General features: G+C 55.2%; 2 protein-coding genes and 2 long non-coding RNA genes across 15 annotated transcripts in view; 2 read left to right on the top strand and 2 right to left on the bottom strand.

The window, feature by feature from the left end:
* The window catches only part of YY1 (YY1 transcription factor), a 31,465-nt gene extending 23,086 nt beyond the window's left edge, over positions 1-8,379 (top strand). The window contains exons 3-5 of one of the 9 annotated variants that reach the window (XR_006739855.1): positions 704-863; positions 1,030-1,090; positions 8,208-8,379. Coding sequence is in view for 3 of the 9 variants with exons in the window: in XM_036411640.2 (XP_036267533.1) it covers positions 1,030-1,090; positions 2,776-2,934; positions 3,595-3,777 (403 nt within the window). In the remaining 6 variants the exon portion in view is untranslated. Of the gene's footprint in view, positions 1-703; positions 875-1,029; positions 1,091-2,775; positions 2,935-3,594 lie in introns of all 9 variants that reach the window. The other 8 variants (XR_006739852.1, XR_006739853.1, XR_006739851.1 and 5 more) reach the window with 8 other exon arrangements.
* Positions 8,380-12,108: 3,729 nt separating this feature from the next.
* Positions 12,109-23,135, bottom strand: part of LOC123651264 — a 21,408-nt gene continuing 10,381 nt past the window's right edge. The window contains exon 3 of the long non-coding RNA XR_006739859.1: positions 12,109-12,417. This is a non-coding gene — a long non-coding RNA (uncharacterized LOC123651264). The remainder of the gene's footprint in view (positions 12,418-23,135) is intronic.
* Positions 14,011-23,135, bottom strand: part of SLC25A29 (solute carrier family 25 member 29) — a 10,307-nt gene continuing 1,182 nt past the window's right edge. For 2 of the 4 annotated variants that reach the window (XM_036411651.2, XM_045571987.1), the window contains exons 2-4: positions 19,692-19,735; positions 15,430-15,513; positions 14,014-14,871 (exon numbers count right to left, since the gene is read on the bottom strand). In XM_036411651.2, coding sequence (XP_036267544.1) covers positions 14,122-14,871; positions 15,430-15,513; positions 19,692-19,735 — 878 coding nt within the window. In that variant the 3' untranslated portion in view covers positions 14,014-14,121. Of the gene's footprint in view, positions 14,950-14,993; positions 15,037-15,429; positions 15,514-19,691; positions 19,736-19,815; positions 19,971-23,135 lie in introns of those variants that run through there. The other 2 variants (XM_045571986.1, XM_036411652.2) reach the window with 2 other exon arrangements.
* The window catches only part of LOC123651262, a 23,246-nt gene continuing 22,309 nt past the window's right edge, over positions 22,199-23,135 (top strand). Inside the window, exon 1 of the long non-coding RNA XR_006739856.1 lies at positions 22,199-22,257. This is a non-coding gene — a long non-coding RNA (uncharacterized LOC123651262). The remainder of the gene's footprint in view (positions 22,258-23,135) is intronic.

Here is a 23,135-nt window from a genome sequence, read left to right as displayed (position 1 = left end):
CAGAGCTGTCACACCCATGTGTGATCTAAACTGTGTGTGATCTAAAGGCCATTCTGTCCGTATGAGTGGATCCCCTCCCTTTTTAAGTATTTGTATTAGGATATATATATTATTTGTATTTTAGACTGGAAGAGAGGAGAGAAGAGAGATGATGAGAGAGAACCATTGATTAGCTGCCTCATGCATGCCCCTTACAACCTGGGCATGTGTCCCAACTGGGAATCAAACGATGACCTCCTGGTTCATAGGTCAATGCTCAAATACTGAGCCAGTGCAGGCTGGGCTGAAGAATATATAATAATAATTATAATTATTATTATTATTATTATTATTATTATTACTATTATTTTACCTATTTTTTTCACAGAGAGGAAGGGAGAGGGGTATAGAGCCAGAAACATCCATGAGAGAGACACATCGATCAGCCACCTCCTGCACACCCCCACTGGGGATGTGTCCGTAACCAAGGCTCATGCTCCTGACTGGAATTGAACCTGGGACCCCTTAGTCCACAGGCGGATACTATACATCGAGCCAAACCGGCCAGGACGGGCGGTGGGATATGTTTTTAAGAGCCTCCCATATCTGTTTCTCTGGGTATAAGCATCCTTATTATCATAGCAATTGCTCTTGGATACATTGTTTCCCTCCCACTAGATTTCCTCTGTTTATCTGGGCTGCTGATCTTTTGTGTCTTTTAAAGAGTTCCGGGGAAGGAGCAGATATTTGAGTCACACAGATCACAGCATGGCCATCCTAAACTGCCCCGCCAGCTCATTAGCATTGCGGCCCTAAGCAGCACCCCAGTCTTTCTGAACATCAGCATTCTTTTCTGGACAGTGGGAAGAGCTGCACACGCATAGGTATTCCGAATGTGAGTCATCTCGACCCTCCCCTGCAAGAAGCATATTGTATCTTAGCTTTTGGACCTAGAAGGAAACCATTTTAGGGACTATATGACTTATGCCAGTTGAGTCTACCCACTCCTACAAATCTCTCTCTCTCTCTCTCTTTTTTTCTTTTGGTAAGAATGAAGCCAAGAAAAATTAAAGAAGATGATGCTCCAAGAACAATAGCTTGCCCTCATAAAGTAAGTAATGCTAGGGGAAAAGTGTTCATTAGACTGTTAATGAAGCTTTAGAGAGATTATAAGAAATTTGTACTTTTTATTTGTTTTCATATTTTTTGAGATTAAGTGAGGAACTATATAATCTTGTATGTCTAAATTCAAGAGACTATATTTTGTAATGTAAGTTTTATTCAGTAAAGGCCACTTAAATTTAAATACTATTAAATGGGGTTGCTATAGGGCATCAGAGTTTTTATTATTACTATATAGTGAATATACTATGTTAGGATTTTATTTCTTTTTGGATCATTACAAGTCAGTCTTAGACACTGGTTTGTGTGCTCACCCGTGGACCTTATTGGGATTAGGTGCGTTACAAGTTTGGGGATTATTTTGGATGTTGCTAAAGTAAGCTTAATAAGACTTCGTCATTCACAATTTTCTTAATTTACTTTGTTAATTGTGTGTTACTAAAGGGGTACTTAATTGTTTTCAAATGTGTTTTAGTCTTTAAAATAAAACGATAGCCCAAAAAGGTACTTTGAGGTGTATTGGCTTGGGTCGGTTTCAAATTTAGTTGGATGTAAAAGTAACAGAAAATATCACACAGGTGCAGAAAAACAAAGGGCAGAATTTTTGCATGGAATAAATAATTTTTTTAAATGATGGGTGGTAGGACAAATTTAGCTTTGAGGTGTCACCTCTAATGACTACGCAACTCACAAGTTCTTTGTTCTTTTTAATGCTCCTCGTGTGGAGAGTTTGAAATGTAAAGTGATATTCATTGGGGCCAAAATATAGATAAGCATTTGAAAACAGTTCTGCCTTTGAGTGCCTGCCATCTCTCTAGCTTCTCTGTCTACTTCTTTAAAATCCCATCTTCTAAATGGAAACTCAACTTAGGGGTCAAGGTGAAAAAACTGTGGCTTTTCCTGCCCGCCCTTCTGCCTGTGAAGCTGTCCACTGGTTGGCTTGTGCTGTCCTCTGTTGTGCTGTCTGTCATTTCCCCCACCCACTCCATCACTGGGCAACAACTGCAGAAGAAATTGGGCAGGACATGCTTCTCAGAGCACCACCCTCCCATCTGCCGCCCCGCTCTCGTATCAGTTTGCCTGCTTCTTTTCCTAGTGTCTCACAAAATCAATTTCTTCTGTAGTTGCCATTCCTTGGAGACCCTCTTGCTTCTTTCTCTGTCAAGAAGGGGAAAGAGGCAAAGAGAGAAGAGGGAACAGTAGGCGATGGAGAATGACAGCCCATTCTTGCAGCACAGAATATGGGGCCCACCAAAGGTAGTGGTGGACTGCCGTCATTTTAACTCCATTTATTTCTCAGGGCTTCTGTTACTTCATGTGGGGGACGGAGTTGGGTGAGGCAGCGGTGGTATAGCTGGAAGCCAGGGTGTTGGGTTCTACTCCCAGCTCGGCTACTATTTGTAGTGTGACCTTGGGCAAGTCTACTTAAGACATCTCTAAGCCTCAGTTTCCTCATCTGTAAAACAAGGGTTTACATTAAATGATAAGGCCTTTTTCAGCTGTCTTTTTTTTTTTTTTGTCTTAAATATTTTAATATTTCTGCTGTAATACTAAGTAAAATTAAAATGGGGCTGGGGGTTGTTTTGTTTTAATGTGTCAGTGAAGGCTGTTCAGTGGTTGACCCTTTGTCGCACTTTGCAGTGTGAACCACTAAGCTTCTCTTTCTGTTTGAAGGGCTGCACAAAGATGTTCAGGGATAACTCTGCCATGAGAAAGCATCTGCACACTCACGGCCCCCGAGTCCACGTCTGTGCAGAGTGTGGCAAAGCTTTCGTTGAGAGCTCAAAACTAAAACGGCACCAACTGGTTCATACTGGAGAGAAGCCCTTTCAGGTAGAGCCAGTCCCTCCCTCCCCCCTCTCCCCCCCTACGACCACCACACACATACACCTGTGTGTAGGCAGGCAGCCCCAGCGCAGGGAGAGATGGCCTGGTGTCTGTCACAGGAGGGCTGCTCTGTGACATACTGGAGACCGTGGGAGTGCTCAAGAACAAGCCTAAAACTGGATTCTGTGCATCCACGGTGGGGTCAGAGCAGTTTAGTTTGGGCAGTTAGCAGTATGTTGAATCACTAATTGGCAGGGGACTTCTCAAATTTTACTGTGCGAGAGTAAGAACCGTTAATATTTTGTCGCATTTTAGAAGCCCATGAACAAGGGAACAGACTCACAGTACAGGCAGTAAACCTGACCTGTTCTTGATTTGGCACCGGAAGCTTTCCTGTGCTTTTTTTTTTTTAACGTAAGTTTAGGACCATAACATAATATTTAGAGAGATCCAAGTGATTCTCTTACTTAGTATTTAAATGGTTCCGGAGGGGTGCTCCTGGTCTTGGGGATTGTTGTCGCAGAGCTGGAGCACCATGCCCACTGATTCCAGAACAGCTGGGACATTTCCCCTGGGCGGGGAGGAGAGTGTTAGTCAAAGCAGCAAGCTGCCCTCCGCGCAGCGGTGTCCCTGTCACTGAGCAGGTTCTCTGGTCTTCCCCGGCAGTGCACGTTCGAAGGCTGCGGGAAACGCTTTTCACTGGACTTCAATTTGCGCACACATGTGCGAATCCACACCGGAGACAGGCCCTATGTGTGCCCCTTCGATGGTTGTAATAAGAAGTTTGCTCAGTCGACTAATCTGAAATCTCACATCTTAACACATGCAAAGGCCAAAAACAACCAGTGAGAAGACGAGAGAGAAGAGCTTCTGGACCTCGGAAAGCATCTTCCAGGAGTGTGTTTGGGAATAACGATGCCTCTCCTTTGTATATTGTTTCTAGGAAAGAATTTTAAAAATGAATCCTACACACTTAAGGGACATGTTTTGATAAAGTAGTAAAAATTAAAAAAAAAACTTTAATAAGATGACATTGCTAAGATATGACTATCTAGCTCTGTAATCTCATTTCAAAAACACGGTGTTTTGTAAAGTGTGGTCCCAACATGAGGACAAGTCATGAACTTCTCATCAAAAGACAATTCTTTATACAACAGTGCTAAAAATGGGACTTCTTTTCACATTCTTATAAATATGAAGCTCACCTGTTGCTTACAATTTTTTTAATTTTGTATTTTCCAAGTGTGCATATTGTACACTTTTTGGGGATATGCTTAGTAATGCTATGTGTGATTTTTCTGGAGGTTGATAACTTTGCTTGCAGTAGATTTTCTTTAAAAGAATGGGCAGTTACATGCATACTTCAAAAGTATTTTCCTGTAAAAAAAGTTATATAGGTTTTGTTTGCTATCTTAATTTTGGTTGTATTCTTTGATGTTAACACATTTTGTATAATTGTATCGTATAGCTGTATTGAATCATGTAGTATCAAATATTAGATGTGATTTAATAGTGTTAATCAATTTAAATCCATTTTAGTCACATTTTTTTTTCCTGAAAAATACTGCCAGATGCTGATGTTCAGTGTAATCTCTTTGCCTGTTCAGTTACAGAAAGTGGTGCTCAGTTGTAGAATGTATTGTACCTTTTAACACCTGGTGTGTACATCCATGTAACAGAAAGGGCAACAATAAAATAGCAATCCTACAGAAAGAATATGGCAGAAAAGATCTGTAAGCACAGTCTTATTTCCTTTTGTTGTCCAGAATAATTATAATTCTTGAGCCTCCCAGAAATTGGAAGCTAAATAAAGCAACTCGAGTTTCCTTTATTTTGCACTCAGTTACAGTGACTTATGATTAAAGTGATGCATGGGTATCTCAATACTTTCCCGCAGGGACTGAGTTCTGAGAGAGTAGTAACAGGCATCCCGAGTTAAGGAACTACCTCAGAGGACTCCCAACCAGGCCCTTTGGCGATTGGGTTTTGATTTTTGCTTCCCCAGCAAAGATGTGACTGACAGTTGCACCCTGGCCTGTGTTTTCAAGGTAAGGTGTTACCTGGCAGGGACAAGCAGGGTCCAGTGCTCAGGCCGCCCTCTGGGCGGCTCCAGCAGGTCCTCGCCCAGCCAGAGGCAGGCCCTGGTGGTGCTGTGTGGTTGAGAGACTTGGGTCCTTTGGCAGTGGAGTCCTCAGTGTTAGCATATGTAGCAGTTGAGCGCCAGCAGCTTAATCTCACGCTTCTAAATGGACACTGAGTACTGATTGGCAAGGTGATTCAGTTAAGAGAATTGTACTCAATGAGTACTTTGCCTCTCACGTTGTGACCTCTTAAATGTACGGTTATGATTTTTTGAATTTTACTTCGAGTCAAATATCAAACCCATGAGACTATTTTATAAACTGCCACAATACAGCAAAACCCCATTTATCCAGAATGCAAACATCCGTGTGTCTTTGTACTGTGTGCTCGACAAACTAGCTGAACCAGATTTATTCAACTGACGTCCAGAACACGTCAGGTCACAGGTTGCCCTGTCTCCAGCTCCTCCGGTCCTGTGCAGGATCGGGGGCCCGGGAGCAGTGACACTGTGGCTCTCCGGAATTTCGAAGTGCCTTCTGATTCATAAATGAAAAATTTAACTTGAGACAATTTTTTTATTCGTTCAGAATCTGTTTTCCATTGAGTGAGTAGCTTGCTGGAACTGAGTTAATCCGAAGAGCCCAGCTGTCCCCTCGATAAGCCAGGAGCGTCTGTACTGGCAGCCGGGGGCGAGGTAAGCCATGATGGAGCTCCCCTTTGAAGCCGAGTGCCCGGAGTGTGAGCACCCGTTCCTTCCCTCCCTGCCAGCAGGCGAGCAGGCCTGGGGGCATATCCATTAGTTCTGGAGCTGCATCGCCCTCGCCAAGCATTGTACCACCATGGGGCCTGGTCCTGGCACTGCCCTTGGAATCCTTCCCCAAGGGTACGGGGCAGGGGAGCCTTGTGCTGTGGGCCATGCTGGCGGTCCAGAGAGCCCTCTGTCCTATGACCTACAGGAGCAGTACCTGTGAGGAGGTTGGTCCCTCTTCCCGTGCCTTGACCCCTAGGGGGATGCCGTTAATCATCTCTTCATCCCTCCGAGTGAAATAGTCATCACCCCCTCCCCTTGACTCTGTTCACGTGTCTTCTCTCAGTCTGCAGAGCTAGTTTCTGGAAGGAATGTAATGGAGGGGGGTGGGGTTTTGAAGAAATGTACTGTCCAAGTTCCTTGTTGACGGAACACTCGACCCTCGTATAGAGAACGAGTAGGTGAGTGACAGTTAAAGAGCAGAGTCGTTCTCACGGGGGTACCCGAAACCCAGTTCGCTGTTGTTGAAATTCTTACGTTTGCTGAGGATGCACATGACAAGACTTTGACATGGTGTCCCAACAGTGAGTCAATTGGTGGTCTTGAGGGTTAACCTGATTTTTAAGTGATACTGATAGACATATTTTCCTACATCTGAGCTGAGACCCTTGCATGTTTGTAGGATATGTAATATAAGAGCCCAGAGGATACGTTTACATTTAATAAGATGTTGTTTTCTATTTTTGGATTTCTTATTATTTCCCCCCTCTTTGGTAGTGAAGTTAGGGGGAAACATAATATTTGTATAAAGAGCTGTCACCTCAGAGTGACATTTACTTTCCAGGGTGACATTGAACTCACTATTGGTTTCATATGATGTTTGTGTGCTTTGCCTAGATTCAAGACCTAAGGATTTGAGGAATATCAAGATTATTTTTTCTATCTGGTTTTCATGTACAGTTCTTTTACATGTCACTTATTTTACTAAATTTGAATAAAGTAAGGCCCTGGGCAGAAGAGGAACTGCCTGCCCCTGTTCCAGGCAGAATTCTGGTTTGTTTCTTCACAAACGAGAACGTCCATCCAGCGAGCAGCCCGGAGGGACACAGGGCAGGGCAGGTGGATGGTGAACAGAGGGCTTTGTCTGCCTCCCACCCCCATCTGCTTAGCAAAACTTTCCTGTTGTAACATCTCAGATTTGTCTGTGGCACAGGAAAACCGGGCCCTCGGAAGCTTTTCAGTTGGAAATCTGATCGTTGTACCCCCATGACAGGCAGAGAGAATTGCTCACTTCTTGTGTCTGAGTTGGGATCACATGGTTTAGGAAGACCGTGTTGTTCATCTTAAATTCTCCCAAGTTCCTCCTGCTTTCTTGATGTCTGGCCACCAGCCAGAGCTTGGATCCAGGGGTTGAAAAGGTGGTGAGAACTGAAGCTGCCGACAGGCACCCACTTAATGCCATACCCACGCCACAAGGCTTGCTTGCAGCTGCTCCACCGGCTGCTGAAGCCAGCACTTTGCCTGTCACTGGACAGCCTAGGACCCACCAGAACTTTTAACCCAAGCTCTGCCCCCTTGCAGCTCGGTCATGCGCTCCACAGCCTGCTCTTCAACATGGCAGAAGGCACCTCTTGCCAGCTCAGAAACTTGGCCTGAGTGGGTGGCTAGGTCTCCTACACCCTAACGTATTGGCCTTGGTTGGCTTTGATGGTTACTGCGTGGGCTGTGCTCAGGTCCCTGGTCGCTGAAGACAATGCAGTGCAGGCCTTTCAGAGCAGCAGCAGGCAGGAATGGCCAGGTGCCTCCAAATGCGGGCTTCGGTCGCCTCCAGGCCTAAGTGGTGAGCAGAGAGCCAGAGAGGTGTAAGCCGGGAAGGCAGGCTGCATATTGTCCACACACTTCATCAGCTCTTCTAGAAACTGGAAGGGTACGGTGACAGCAGGTAAACCAAATTCCCATGAGCTGGTCACCTGGTCCTTCTGGCCAGGATGTGGGCATCTGCACAGGGTGAGAGTGACAGTAGCACATTCATCCTGCAGCACAGTGATTTCCCACAAAGTGGCAGATTTGACCAGACTGACTGCTTCTCGTTAAGGACACTCAGACGCCATAAGAAATAGCATTGGGGTGTCGCGGGGAGGGACCAGTTGCTGTGCAGTGTTTTGTTGGCTGTGCTATCATTGGGGGTTGGGGGGTGCAGGAGGTACTTTACATGGAGGGGAAAAGGCACCGATACCAAACCACCTTTTCTACAATATCCGTAACTGTATGAGGCTCTGTTATCTGCAGATGGTGATTGGTCAAGTCATTTTCATAGAACAATTGTTTTTATTCACTTTCTGGTAACTTCTGTAGGCCCTGGCTCAAGGACTTAGCATTGGCGTCTCATGTGCATCTTTTTCTTAAATGTGTTCTGCCATTTCTGGAATTGTCCTTGGTTTTTCCTTAGCTCATAGGTCATAGGTGCAGAAGTATTATCGCGTTTAAGGCATCCGCATCTCAAGCATCGAGCAAGATGGCTTTGCATCCGGAAAAACATTTAACGTAACCCAGTTTGAAGCACCAAGCATGTATAATAACATGGCTCTATAAGATATAATAAACGCATAATGTTAAGCTTTTCAATGCCTGCGGTTCTTGTTTGTTCCTCAAGCCTCTAAGCCGCTTCTTTCCCTACGTTTCATCACACAGTGAACCTGGCCGGAGGCTCCTTCCTGCCTGGACTGAGGCAGGTCCTCCAGGATTCCTTCGGTCTCACCAGCAGGAAATGCTTCCTTAGCGCAGCCCCTCAGCTCCAGGATGGACTGATGGACTGGAAGAATTTTATTTTTTTTATTTTTTATTTTTTTAAATATATTTTATTGACTTTTTACAGAGAGGAAGAGAGAGGGATAAAGAGTCAGAAACATCAGTGAGAGAGAACATCAATCAGCTTCCTCCTGCACACTCCCACTAGGGATGCGCCCGCAACCAAGGTACATGCCCTTGACCAGAATCGAACCCGGGACTTCTCAGTCCACAGGCCGACGCTCCATCCACTGAGCCAAACCGGTTTCGGCGGACTGGAAGAATTTTAATGAGAAACTCACCCACTTTTTAGAAAGCAAATTCTCAACCTCAAGTGACAGTTCTGGGAACTCCAGTAAGAAACTCGACTGTAACTAGGCTCTTCAAACTCAGTAAAAGGGAGCTATCTAGGATTTGGCCAAAAACAGAGAAGCACTCACTCCCTGGCATCCGGGGCTGCGGAGCTTCACTCCTGGGTGGAGGGGGCTGCTGGCAGGACGCTGCTGAGTGAAGGGCCAAGGAGGAGCTGGTGGTCTAAGATTGGAGGCACCCTGCCCCCACCCCATAGCTGAACCCACTGTCCCCATTTCACACTTGCCAGCATCCCCACCTGGGTAACTGACCGCAGCACCATGCTGGGCACTGTGAACACAATTTCATTCAACTCGTCATGGATGAGGGTCATTTGCAAAGGTCTAGGCAGCAGGAAGTCAACCCCAGGCCTGCCTGGCTCCTGCTGCCTCTGGCCCGCAGCCTGAATTCATCTCCAACCCAGAGGGAAGAAGCCTGGGGCGTTGCTCTGGGCTCCCACGGCCAGCATTCCTCACCCGCCCGTTCTGGCCCAGCGCTCCTCTCCAGCTTCCTGACGCTGCACGCTGTGCAATCTCCCAAATGGGGCTCCGGCGTGGGTCTCCCCTGCTCACCTGAACCTGTAAGGACTCCCCACTTCCTACCCGACCAAGTCCAGCCCTGACCTACTTTTCCAGCCTCAGCCCCCCTCGCAGCTTCTCTCTCCCAGAGGGCCCAGGTTCACTCATTCAGCAGCAACTGAGCCCCAGATATGTGTCAGGCCCTTTCAGGTGCTGACGGAACTGCATTCTAGTGGAGGAGACAGGAGAAGAGGGAGAGGCCTCACCCCAGCCCCAGCTCTTCCACCACCTGCAACAGGTAGCTTACCGGTGTCCTAGGAGCTGGTGGCCAGAGCCCCTCTCCAGCCCCATGCACCACCCCCAGACAGGGCCGGCCCGCCCATCCCCACCCTCGGCTGCGTGAGCTGCTCCCCTCTGCTCTGGCCCAAAAGCCTGAGGGTTTGTTCTCCAGCCTCAGACCCCTGACTGGGCCGGCACCGTGGTGCGCCTTCCTCTCCACCACTGGAGGGTATGTGTGCCTGGTGTTGGGCAGCCAGTCTGTGGAGGCCTGGCTGGGTCCTGAGCCCGGGCCCCACTGGGGAAGCTCAGAAGCCTGCACCTCGGCGCCCACGGCATTCCTCAGACACTTGGCCCAGTGTGAGGACCCACACAATGGGGGAGGAGGGTCACTGATTTGTCCTCCAGCACATGTAGGGCCACCTGCTGCTAAGGGGCCACTCCAGTTGAAAGGGCCTTGGGATTGGGCAAGGCAGAGGGCAGGTGACCTTGGGCCCGTCGGGAGCTTCCTTTTCCTCAGCAGAAGCTGGGCTGAGGGGGGGAAGGGTGGATGGAGCAGGCTGGACCCCAGTAGGGGCCGGCGCTCGGGGTGCCCTTGTAGGACCAGAAGGGAGACCTGAGCAAGGCCTGGGGTTGGGAGGGCTCCTGGTGCACCCCTAGACCAGGGAGGGGTGGCCGGATCCCCATTCCAGTCCTGGGTGAAGCCAAAGCCTGGTGGGGGCTGGGAAGAGGGACCTGAAGCCCTCCGAGCCGGGCTGCTTTTTCTCTCACCCCCTTCCCGCAGGAGCAGTGGGTGGGCCCCCCTTCCTCGGTCCACTTCCACTTCCAAATCCTACCGCCAATCCCAGCCCCACTCCGCCATCACCCCGTTCATTCTAACGCTGGCCCGCTGGCTCCCCGCCCATCTTCACTGGCCACCTCAGCATCGCTCTGGAGGACGGTCCACCATGGCCTTGTCCTCCTGATGACCCCACTCCACCTGCCACTGCCATGGCCACCCCCAAACCTCGTGTTTCCGACATCTGTAGCCCCCAGTCTCTGTCCTGGGGTCCTGCTTTCTCACTGCCGCTCCTACTTCTGTGGGACTGTACCCCAGTGCCCTCAGCCAATCACCTCCTCACCATCCCGCCCCACAAAGCTCCATGTCCCAGCTTCCCGCCCTCCTACATTCTTGCCTTCCCCTTGTCTCTGGCAAAACCCAACCCGGCCCTGTGCTCCTGTGCTCCGCAGCCTCTGCCCTCATCTACCCACTCAGCCTTTTATTCACGGTGCCCGCCCCCTTCCCATCCTGCATCCACAGGGACAGTTAAGCCAGAAGAGGGTGGCATGGTGGCCTCCCATCTCTCACCCCCTCACATCCACTCGGGCATCAATTCTGCCCACTTGGTTTCCCAAACCCACCTGGATGCCCAGGGGTGGCGTTCAGTGCCTGCCCAACAGCTGAGGAGACCTTGAGAGCTCCTGAGGGGGTGGAAGGGATGGACGGTCCGCGCTGCAGGCTTGCCTGCCAGTCTGCCAGGGCACAGCTCCCACCCAGCAGCATCTAACGTGGAGCACCTCCCCCCACTCCGGTGAGCGTCTTTGCCTTGAGAGGGCTGGACACACAGTGCCCTTCAGCAGGCCTGGCGCTCGGGGCTGGGTGGGTGGGGGCCACGGCCGGGCTTCTCAGGGTGGGAGGTGAGCAAAGGGCTGTAGTGGCCCAGCTCCCCATGGCCACTGCCTCCACCGTGGTCACAGTGGACACGCCCTCCCCTGGGAGGGCCGGTGGGTGCCAGGTAAGGAGGCATAGCAGCAAGGGAGCCGAGACCAAGGGGCACAGAGGGTGGGTCCCCAACCCGTCCAAGGTTCCTGTGCTGCTGGGTGCCCCTCCGGGGTGTCTGTCACCGCAGCCAGGGGAACCCGGGGGTCAGCCTGGGCTGTTGGTGACAGTGGGCCATGAGGTGCACAGCCAGGCCCGGGGCATGGGGTGCGGTGAGGGCCGCAGACCAGGAAGGCCTTCAGGCTCTTGACCCAGCGCCAACTGGCCGTGTGGCCTTGGACAGGGCCCATCCCCCGCTGCAAAACGGAGGCGAGAGGACCGGAGAGGGTGTGCGCACAGGGGGAGCCGCTGCCATCGGGGGAGGGCGGAAGGTCCTCCCTCCATCCCTGCGGCCTGCAATGCTGACAGTGAATGTCTGACCTCCCAGACCTTCAAGAGGATAAATGCCTGTTGTTTGAGCCACATCTCCAAGATAACTGTCAGGTTCAAAGAACAGTCAGTACCTAGGCCATGGTCCGCAGGAGGGGAGTGTTCCCATGGGCTGGGACTCACCCAGGACGTGCAGGCGTCCTCCAGGAACTGAGACAGCCCCGGGCTCCGGGGGGAGGGTGCTGGCAGGGGAGGCGCCGGGGGCCAGGTTTCCCCTTCATTACACAGTCTGGGTTTCGTCTGCGTCTTTTTATTTCTTTGCCACATTAATAGATTACTTTTCCCAAATAGAATAAACATAAACTTAAGTCAGGAAGAAAATAAATTGTTAAATAAATTGATAAAAACAAAACCAAACCCCCAGTTCTCTCAAACCCTCTTCCCACCCAACCTGTCGGTAATGTTTAACCGTCAGCACTCACAGTGCGAGTGGGGGACCCTGGTTTTTAGCATTTGCCTGGGTTCTCTCAGAGGAAAGAGAGAAGCCAGGGCACCTTATGGGGGAGGAGATGCTGCTGGGACCCCAGGGGGGCCATGGGCTCACACACGAGGACACGTCCCCCCAGCCCCCTCCCGGCCTCCACTCCCTGGACACCAGACAAGCCCAACATCACAGGCTGGTGCTGGGGTTAAATGGGGTGTAAAGAGCTGGCTCCCCTGCAGGGAAAGCTGGGCCCCCTCCCTCCCTGTGCGTGGGCAAAGCTTTCTGGCTCAGCAGTTGGGAAGGACAGAGCCTCCATCCAGGCTGGCAGCTGGGAGACACAGGGTGTCCAGGATTGACCCCAAGAGGCTGAGAAGTGAGGGTGGGCACCCAGCAGGGACCTCTTGGGCTGGGTTAGGTCTGATCTCGGTGGGCAGTTCCTCTCACCCTCCTGCCAGTGGCCACATCTGATCTGAGCACAGCTCGGCCCCCCCGGAGAGCTCACAGCACGTGCTGCCAGCCCGCACAGCGGGAGGGACAGGCATCCTGTGGCCGGGGTAGCCAGGCACCCCGTGAGCTCCTGCTGAGCGCCCACATTGCAGACCAGGAAACTGAGGGGCTAAGATGTGCCCCAAAGCTGACCCAGGTCACAGCTGGGCTGCCGTCAGGGCCGGAGGGCACAGATCACAGAGCCGGCCCCTCTCACCCGGGGAAGGTATGGAATGAAGCCCCTCTGTGATACACAAATGAAGCCTTGACCCTCTTAAAAAACAAGTGACTTTATTACCAGTGACACCCATGCACAGGGTGGGAGTCCTGTCTTCCTCGCCCAGTGCCTCCTGGGAGAGCTTGTCACACTGCCCAAGAGGCTCAGCCCCACTCGGGGAAAGGGGGCCACAGGCACCTTCAACCATGCAAACCATCCGCCTCCCCACCCCGTCACAGACCACAGCGCACCAGGTGCCGGGCTCCCCGAGTTCCCCCGCAGCACCAGCTTCGAGCGGGAGCCCCGGAGCGTGGGCTCAGCTCCCCTCAGCCCGGAGGGGCCCACACGGCCACAGCCATGCCCACCCATGGGCCCTCCCACCGCGCAGGACCCCAGGCACTAAGGAGCCTGCCCATGTGCTGGAGAAGGGGGGGTGGGGGGCCCCCACCATCTCCCTCTCCGCCCCTCCACTCACCTTTGTTAAAGTGGGCGGAGCTCTAGCTATCAGCAGACCCGTGTCCCATGTTACAGATGGGCAGCCCGAGGCCCAGAGGGCACAGACCTCCCCTCCCGCGGCTGTGTTTAGAACTATGGAGGACATGGAGCCTCCAGCAAACCCCTGGCCTTTCGGGGGTCCCAGGTCAGCCTCCCCTGGGAGTGGCAGCAGCAGGGGTGCCCCCAGCAGTGCCCTGTGGAGAAGCTGGGGTGCACCAGGTCGGGTCCAGTTCTCTGACACCAGGAGGCGCCGGGGCTGCCTCTGTCCTCATCACAGAGCCTGTAAGGGCGGCCGAGAAGGGCCCTGGAGCTCCGCCAGGTCCAGGATGTGCAGCGCGTGTCCCTGGGAGAGCTGGAGTGCTGGTGGGTGGGATCCCGGGGATGCCTGGAGTGTTGGCTGGGTTTCTGGAAGCTTCCAGGTTAACAGGGCCAGCTCCCTGGCTGCACAGCTGAGAACAATGAGGAGTCCAGTCTGTGGCCAAGGTAACCCGGCTGGTGCGCAGCGGCATCGGGCCAGATCTGATGGGGTCCCCGCCCCCCCGGCCCGGGCAGGGGGGGCCCCTGGATGCGGATGTCGGGGTGAGGAAAAGGGGAGGCCATGCCTCTGCCCATGGGCGGCGGTCACAGGCTGGAGGGCTGGGCCAGCGCGGACCCCGGGGCGGCAGCGGGCACCCCCTCGTCCTCGGCCGGGTCCTCGGGGCCGCGCGTGTAGGTGAGCACGATGGTGACGGTGGCGAAGGTGGCGGCGTTGACGGGGAAGGCGCGCAGCAGCGTGGAGGTGAGGCCGCGCGTGAAGACGCGCCAGCCCTCGGCGCGGTAGCTCTGGCGCGCGCAGTCCACGATGCCGCGGTAGCGGGCGGCGCCCCGCACGCCGTCAGCCTGCAGCCGGGACTTGACCACGTCCACGGGGTAGGTGGAGAGCCAGGACAGGATGCCCGACGTGCCGCCCGCCAGCAGCAGCTTGGGCACCAGCAGCGCGTCGCCCGGCTCGCAGCCCAGCGCGCGGGTGCCCAGGTCGTAGGAGAGGAAGTAGACGCCGAAGCTGGGCGTCTCGCGCAGCAGCGTGGACACCATGCCGCGGTTCACGCCGCGCAGGCCCTCGCGCCGGTAGATCTGCGCCAGGCAGTCCAGCGAGCCGCGGTAGGTGCGCGCCGCGCCCACGTCCTGCAGCTGCAGCCGCGTCTTGGCCAGCTCCATGGGGCAGCAGATGACGCACTGGATGGCGCCCGCCGCCGCCCCCGCCAGGAACTGGTTCAGGGGCGAGTCCTGGCCCAGCGCCCGCAGCGTGTTGCCCTGCACGCCGAACACCAGCGCGTTGATGAAGGTGAGCCCCATGAGCGGCGAGCCCAGGCCCTTGTACAGGCCCAGCACCTGCAGGGCAGAGGGGCGTCCGTCAGGTGCCCGCCTCCCGCCTGGGGCCTGGGCAGCCCAGCTATCCTCCTCCCCTCTCTGGCGCGTGCGCCCCTCCCGTCCTGTCCGTGTGTCCCCCCCGCCAATCTGCACTGCAGGTGGAGGCCCCAGCCCACCCCAGGTGACCCTAGGGATCAAACAGAACATTATTAGAGCCAAAACCGGTTTGACTCAATGGATAGAGCGTCGGTCTGCGGACGGAAAGGTCCCAGGTTTGATTCCGGTCAGGGGCATATATCTTGGTTGCGGGCACATCCCCAATAGGGGGTGTGCAAGAGGCAGATGATTGATGACTCTCTCTCATTGATGTTTCCAACTCTCTATCCCTCTCTCTTCCTCTGTAAAAAAAATCAATAAAATATGTATATATATTTTTTTAAAAGTTATTAGAGCCAGAGTCCTCCATCTGAGCATTCGCACCATCCCATCCCCCACTGGGCCCCGGCTCTTCCCTCCCACCCTGTGGTCCAGCCCCGCAGCCTCCTCCCGGCTGCCCCCGCCCCTGCCCACGCCACTCACGCTCTCCTGCTTGATGATGGACTGGAAGCAGTGCATGGTGCCTCGGTACTGGGGCTTCTCCAGGCTCTGCACCTGCAGCCTCACCTGGAAGGAGGACCCAGTGAGAGGAGGGCGAGCCGGGGACAGAGCACCCCGCTCCACGGTGCCCGTGACCACGGCAGAGGCCAGACCCGCAAGGCAGGGGGCCACGCAGCTGGCTTTCCGTGGCTTTCGGGATTCCAAGGTGGGGTGGGGCCGGGGAGGGGTATGGTGAGCAGACAGCCAGAGACTGCCCGCTGCACTGGGCAACACCCAGGGGGGCAGGGGCCCCTCGACCTCAGACAGGCAGAGGCTGCAAGTGAACACAACCAACTCCATCTCTGCGTCCAAGATTTAAGCTCCACGCTGTGACCTCTGACTGAGGAGAGCAAAGCCTGCTGGTTGGCGATTACCTGCGTGCCTTAGAGGGCAGCCATGGAGAGCATTCTGAGGAACAGCCGGGATGGCATGACCACCGAGATCAATATCCGTCAGTATCGGCGGTAGTGTCCGTTACACCTTTCTGCCCCCTGGGTCTGGGGTGAAATGTGGCCCAAGGATAAGATGACCAGATGTCCCGATTTTTAACAATTTGTCCCGCGGCTTTTAAAAGACTTTTAAAAAAGTCTCCATTTTTGGATTTTTTAAAACTTTCCAGAAATTGGGACTTTTTAAAAACACTGCGGGACGCGGGACAAATTATTAGAAATTGGGTCTGTCCCGCAGTGTTCGGTCGCCTTACCCAAGGACCCATGTCTTATGACATCTAGCCTGGAGAGTGGTAAGGTTTTGGGAGTCAAGATCTTGCTTAGGACTAACGACTCGCCCCTAGAAAAGGGGTCCTTCTCACCCAAGCCCAGGGAGACCCTGAACCAGAGGGGGATTTTTCCCGCCCAGCCCTGCCCCGCCCCACTCCCCCAACCCGGGGCCTGTGCTGGGCCCTAGTGCCCCTCCTGCCCCGGCTAGGCCCACAGGGAACGTGGGGGTCAGGCCCAGGGTCTGGGTCAGGGGGGACGGAAATGTGGGTTCACCTGGTCTCTGGGTGAGGCTTCAGCTCCCCATAACAGTTACATTTTTGCTGAGGGTGGAGACAGCTCCCGCTCAGGAAGTAAAGACGGTTAACGCAACACAGAATTTCAACATCGCACTCGGGCCTCCCCCCTGCCCCGGGAGAGCCGCTCCCTGGCGGAGGGGGCTTGGGCACGGTGTCCCGGTTACCGTCCGGCCCCAAAGCAGGACAGGAACGGCCTTCCTGCGAGGGCAGCAGGGCTGAAGACTGGCTGTGGTTTAGGCTCCACGGCGGGAAACCACATTTTGGGCTCCCATTTCGGTCCCGAGGGTCTGGGAGAATAAACTGGGAACGTCCCTGCTGTGAGGCGAGTGACTGACACAGACACAGGGTCCCCTCGCCCCTCTGGAGCCCCGGTCCAGTGACATGAGGCTCAAGGAGCGGCCAGGTGAACGGGCCCTGGCCTCGGGGTGAGGAGGGGGAGGTCTGGAGAGCGGAGGGGGTTTCCGGCCTCGTTCTTTTCCCGGGATTCCTAGGTTTGCTCTCTCAGCACCTTTGCCCTTTGCTATACATCACGTTTCTATTTCAGCGGCAGGGCTAGGAAACAAATCCCCCTTTTGCCAAAGCGAGAAGGTACGACATGGCTGGTTTTCAGCATAAATCAACCACGGGGCGCGGACGATGTATGAAGGACTGTGGGGGTTTTTTTTCCTTTTTTTTTATATGTCTCTATGACGGTTACATTGTTTTACAACCTGGATTACGTCTGTAACAGAAAGCCAGCCAAACAGCTGACTCCCCTATAACAGTTACATTTTTGCTAAGGGTGGAGTACACACAGTGTGTGTGTACCTGGTGAGCACACACAGACAGGCCGCCTGCCCGGGGCAAGGCCGAGCACGGGTGTGGGGCGGGCTGCTCCGCCGGAGGAAGCCATTAGCTTCTCTGCATTTCCCAATTTCCTTGTGAGAAGAGCGTTTAGCTTTCGAAGTGGAAAACAGCCAGTAAAAACAATAAAATAAAATAAAGCCATTATAACCTCACATCCAGCCATGTGTGCTCCACGTCCAGCACCACGTGAGCCCGTGCAGGGTGGGACGATACGGCCACGGAAGGTGAAGACTGGGGCAGGCTTCCTCCCCTTTATAAAAAACTCAGCTTTTAGCCGAAACCAGTGTGGCTCAGTGGACAGAGCGTCGGCCTGCGGACTGAAAGGTCCCAGGTTCGATTCCGGTCAAGGGCATGCACCTCGGTTGTGGGCACATCCCCAGTGGGGGGCGTGCAGGAGGCAGCTGTTTCTCTCTCATCGATGTCTCTAACTCTCTATCCTTCTCTCTTCCTCTCTGTAAAAAATCAATAAAATATATTTTTAAAAACACACACAAAAATTCAGATTTTAAAGACAGTTTGCCCAGATGTGATGCTGGTGGGGGAAAAAAGTCACAGATTTACTCCCTCTAGGTGCCAGGTAAGGGGGTTCCAAGTGCAGAAGCTCCTGCACCCCACCACTTGCTGCCAGGGGTGCTGGTCCCGGCTCAGGAGCCCAGAGGGGCAGGGATGCCAGGGCCATGCTCCCGGCCGGAGGGACCCGAGGGGAGCCTGCCGAAGGCCTGGCCAGGCCGGGGCTGCGTCACCGCTCTGAGCGGCCTCTGAGGAGCTGGGCTGAGGGCGTGGAGAGCCACTTCTTGGCTGGACGCAGCTCCCAGAGGCCTTTGCAGCACGTGACCACAGATATAAGCACAGCACAGCGTGGCTGCTGCCAGGCTGGCCGGGCTGCCCGGCTGTGGGCAGAGCCTGAGCAGCGTGTGGACAGGTGCCACCAGGCCCTCGTCTCGGTGGCCCTCAGGGAACCCAGGGGCCGCTGTGTGGCCAGAAAGCCTGGCCCTGGGGCCTCCTCCGCAGACCTCGGTGCGATGGAAGGAAACCTGTGCTCTCCGGGACTGACCCCTAGGGCCTCGGGAATCTTGCCCAGCCCCGCACTGTGCCAAGAGGACGTCCGGGCCCAGAAGCAGAGTGACGGCCCACGTCACTGCAGGCCAGCGGGAGGGGGGCCTGGCCCTGCACCAGGCCTGGGGCAGACCTTTCCCAGGAGCCAGTGCACAGGGCGGGGCCCAACCTCTCTGTGGCAGGAACCCAGCCCCCGGCTCGCGGGCCCTTTTCCCGGCAGAGGAGCACCTGGGTCCTTAAGCCCGCCTCGCACCAGCTCAGGTGAGGTCCCTGCCTGAGCTCTGCCCTCCCCCAGGGCAGTTCTCCGAGGACAGGCTGCCCTGTACCCTGCTGCGTCTAGCAGCCGCCCGGCTCCCGGCTCCCGGGGGGGCAGATAAGGTCAGGCCCTGACCTGGCTCGTTCAAGGACGTAAAACCCCAACCACAGGGAACATCTGAGCTGGAGCCTCTGGAGGGAGGACATGGACTTGCTTGGTGTCCACTCCGAGGGGTCTGGGAGCCTGGAACCCGGGTTCCTCGGGGCGCAGGGCCTGCTGCAGACCACCCGCCAGCACCCACAGATAGATGTGCACCTGCCCGGGAGACCTCACCCAATGTCTTGACCACAACGATCCCCTTACGGGGAATCCTGAGCAGTTTGGATTCTTCTGTATTTCCGTATTTTCTCCCTGAGCTTTTGTTTCTTTTAAGAAGCGGTCTGGCCGAAGCCGGTTTAGCTCAGTGGTAGAGCGACGGTCTGTGGACTGAAGGGTCCCAGGTTCGATTCCGGCCAAGGACATGTACATTGGTTGCGGGCACATCCCCAGCAGGGGGTGTGCAGGAGTCAGCTGGTCGATGTTTCTCTCTCATCGACATTTCTAGCTCTCTATCTCTCTCCCTTCCTCTCTGTAAAAAATCAATAAAATATATTAAAAAAAAAAAAAAAAAAAAAAAAAGAAGTGGTCTGGAGGAGTTCTGTAAGAACAGTGGGATCCCTGCTCTCCTCGAGGGGAAACTGCCCCCCCACTTCCGGTCTCAACCTGGCCGAGCCTCAGGGTGGACCTGGTCGGGCCGCCCCGCTGGGAGATGCGGGGCAGACCCAGGAGGCACGGCCCACTCGGCTCAGTGGGTAAATGCTGGCCCATCTGGTGTCACAGAGGCCCTGCCCCACGTTTCCCTAGAGCCCATGGGCAAACCCTGAGGGGTCCCTAAGGTGGGCCCTGAGGGAGCCCCAGCCACCCGACCTGAAGGCTTCTGTCCTCTGCCTGGGCCTCCGCAGGGCCCGACACTGAAAACACCACGAGACTCACCTTGACCGTGTCAAATGGGTGTCCCACCAGCACGCCTGCCACACCTGGGGGAAGAGAGGGGGACTTGAGGCCCAGACGTCTCAGACACCTGTAGGGGGGGGTGGGGCTACGGGGAGGCCATTATCTGCTGTGATCCGGGGTTCCTCCGGGAGCCCCTTAATCCTCATGGCTGGGGGGAGGGGAGGAGAGAGAGAGCATGTGAGGGTGACATCCCCAAGGTCAGGCCAGGATCTATCCAAGTCAATGCTGATGTCCCTTCCTCACCTGCTGCTCACGCAGTTGAAACGTGTCCCCTGGGGGGCTGCACCTATTTCTGAGATGGCCCCACTGCTCCCGGCACCCCGGCACTGGCAGGGGCCTCCAGGAATGTTGGACTTGGACCCGCGCTCAGAATGCAGTTTCCCCTCTGTCACCAGCTGGCCGCGCCCACAGAGGGCTCAGGGCCCGCGCCTCCCCGCGGTGTCAGCCCAGGTGTGAGCATCGACTCCCCCGGGGATTCCCGGGAGACACCCACCCAGGACCTGGTCCGTGGCACGTGCCGGCTGACCACGCCCTTCCCCAGCGGGAGCCGCCTGATACCCAGGGTCACCAGGGTCAGCTGGTGACGTGGTCGTGCCCGGCTGTGTGTCGGCCCAGGCCCTGCCGACATCCAGCCCCCCTCGAGGGACAGAAGGCTCACAGCGCTTCTCGGAGTCCTGCCTGCTGAGCAGGCTGCCGGCGCCTTGGTACCCCGCCTCCTGGTGGGAATGCTGAGGCTCAGGGAGACTGAGGAACGGCCATGCTTTCCTCCCTAGGATTTTTTTAAAATATGTTTTTATTGCTGAAACCGGTCTGGCTCAGTGGATAGAGTGTTGGCCTATGAACTGAAAGGTCCCAGGTTCCTTTCCGGTCAAGGGCATGTACCTTGGTTGCAGGCACATCCCCGGTAGGGGGTGTGCGGGAGGCAGCTGATCGATGTTTCTCTCTCATCAATGTTTCTAACTCTCTATCCCTCTCCCTTCCTCTCTGTAAAAAAATCAATAATATATATATATGTTTTTTAAATGGTGGAGCCAGGACTCAAATCCTATAGCCCACTAGGGAATGCCCCCTTGAATCCAACTCTCCTGCAAAAGCCATGTTTTTGAGGCCGCCAGGGAACGGCTCTGTGTCTGCTGAGGTTCTGGGGCGAGGTGCAAAGGGGGGCGGCGTCCCGGAAGTCCCCTGGCTTCCAGGCCTTTCCTGTCAATACTGATTTATTTGGACCGGAAGCCTGAGATGGTATCGCGGACTGCAGGAATGCCACTGAGGATGCCAAGGGTGTGTGCCTTTCTCCAAAACAGCCCTGCCTGGCACTGCCCAGCCCTGTCGTTCTGCAGACGCACCTTTCTGTGATCAGAGGAAACTTCCCCTTTTATTCACTCATCCTCTCCTCCGGGAGCCTGTCCGCAGGTGGGTGAGGAGGCAGGCTCCCGCACTGTCTCTGGTCCTGAGACACACTTAGCTTCTGTGGTCCAAGGTCAGCCTCGTTTTGTTTTGTTTTTTCCATTTCACGTTTTGAATTTCCAAGTCCTACATCTAGAACCTCTCTCCTTCAGCTGTGACTGGAGTTGGGGTGTTCTGGATACCTAGCACTTGCTGTGGGGTGCTGATGGGCCTTCCTTCTGCCTCCAGCACAGCCTCGGACCCAGGGATGCAGATGCTGGGAGCACGGGGGGCTCCCCGCCCTGAGGGAGGTCCTGCCTCAGCCTCTGGGATGGGGGACGGCAGACCCTCAGCCACTGGCCTCTGCTGGCAGGTCCCAGGCAGGGTGAGCCAGGGCAGACATTTGCATGGTCTCCGCGCCCTCGCCCAGAGCATCAGCAGGCGCAGAGTAGGCCGCGCGGCTGCCTGCATCAGGGCCTCAGGCCCCCAGAACCTCATCCTGTTACCCTCACAGTCACCTGAGAGCCAGGGGGCCTCACGGGCCCGCTCCTGGAGAGGACCCTGAGGCCACGGTGCAGCAACAGAAATGGGCCCTGTCTTCCAACTCCAAAGCCAGTGCCCCCAAAAGCTGACTCTCAGGGACCCTCCCACCCATGACCGCCCAGAAAGGCGGAGGGAACACCATCCTGAAGGCACCTGGCAGCAGCCTTCCCTGCTGCCCACATAGAACTTCTCTCTGCACTTTCTCCTACCCATGCCCCCCGCAGGGAGACCCCCAACCAGAGCCCAGGGTCTAAGCAGGCAGAAGACCTGAGCTGGCCCTGGCCGGGGAGAGCAGGCAAGCATTCTGAGCCCCCCAAGGCCTGTCAATCAAGATCCCGCCTGGATATGTACACAGATAATAATTTAATAAATAAAAAAAATTAAAAAAAAAAAAGATCCCGCCTGGCCTCTTTAAGAGCCCGCTGAACAGGAGATCCACCCTCAGACTAACCACCCTGTGTGCTGTCTGTCCCCCCCATTCCCACCCCCGCCCCCCGCCAGGGAAATCAGGAGCTAGGGGACCCCGCCACTGAGGAGGAGCACCGGCCTCATCTGCCCTGAGCCTCCAGGCCTTGGGCAGCCAGACAGGGGTCCCTGGGGGCCAGGCTCTGAGGGGGAGGTGTCCCCTGCACATGGTTCCTGCCCCCTCCCTTCAAGGCCCAGGCTGTGCAGCGGCCACGGCACACAGTCACGTCACGGCTGCATGGGTTCAAGGGGAGAGGACCTGCCTGCCTGCCCCTGTGGTAGGAGAGGGCCGTATGATCTTGTACTAGTCCCCCCAGGGCTCATACTGACCCTCTGCACCCCTCCCTCCCGGCAGCTGCCTCCATCCTCGTCCACCTGAGGCTCAGCGGGGAGGCAGGTGGCACCACCCACCCTGTGCTTGCACAGGGACCGCAGTGGACAGTGCCCCCATTGGGGGACATGGGGCACCTGGTGAAGCACCTACAGCTCAGCAGGCAGCTGGATCCCGGGCCTCTCCCAGGAGCCTGGTGAGGATGGGCCCAAAGGCATTCTGGGAAGAGACGCCACCAGAGCAAGCGCCCAGAGTGACGGGACATCTCTAAGCAGGCCTGGCCGCAGGACGAGAATTCCTACCCCGAACCCCAAACTCCCAGGTCGCCTGCAGAAAAGCAGAAGGGACCTGCCCCTCCCGGGAGAGAACCCACGTTCCCCAGGAAGTGGAAAAGGGCACTGGCCCTGGGACAGCCCCACCCTCTGGAGCCACCCCAGGGTGGGGGGATGGGGACCGCAGAGGGGGTCAGACATCAGGGAAGGGAAAGATGAGCGGAGTGAGATGCGAGGAGGGTGGAGGGTGAGAGCTGGACGGGCAGAGGCCCTCCTTGCTGTCCCCTCTGGAGCCTATTGGGAACTCTGGGGTTTCTGCCCGCTTTTGAGACTCTCGTCTGTGGTCTCCTGAGGCCTGACTGGGTAACAGCCTGGTAAGTTCTTAAATCCCTCCCAACACACAGCACTGCCTTCCCCAGGCTTCTCTCA

The sequence above is a fragment of the Pipistrellus kuhlii genome, unplaced genomic scaffold (genome assembly GCF_014108245.1).
Source record: "Pipistrellus kuhlii isolate mPipKuh1 unplaced genomic scaffold, mPipKuh1.p scaffold_m20_p_41, whole genome shotgun sequence".
Classification (NCBI taxonomy): domain Eukaryota; kingdom Metazoa; phylum Chordata; class Mammalia; order Chiroptera; family Vespertilionidae; genus Pipistrellus; species Pipistrellus kuhlii.
The sequence above is the reverse complement of the archived record's forward strand: the minus strand, read 5'-3'. Positions and strand labels throughout refer to the sequence as shown.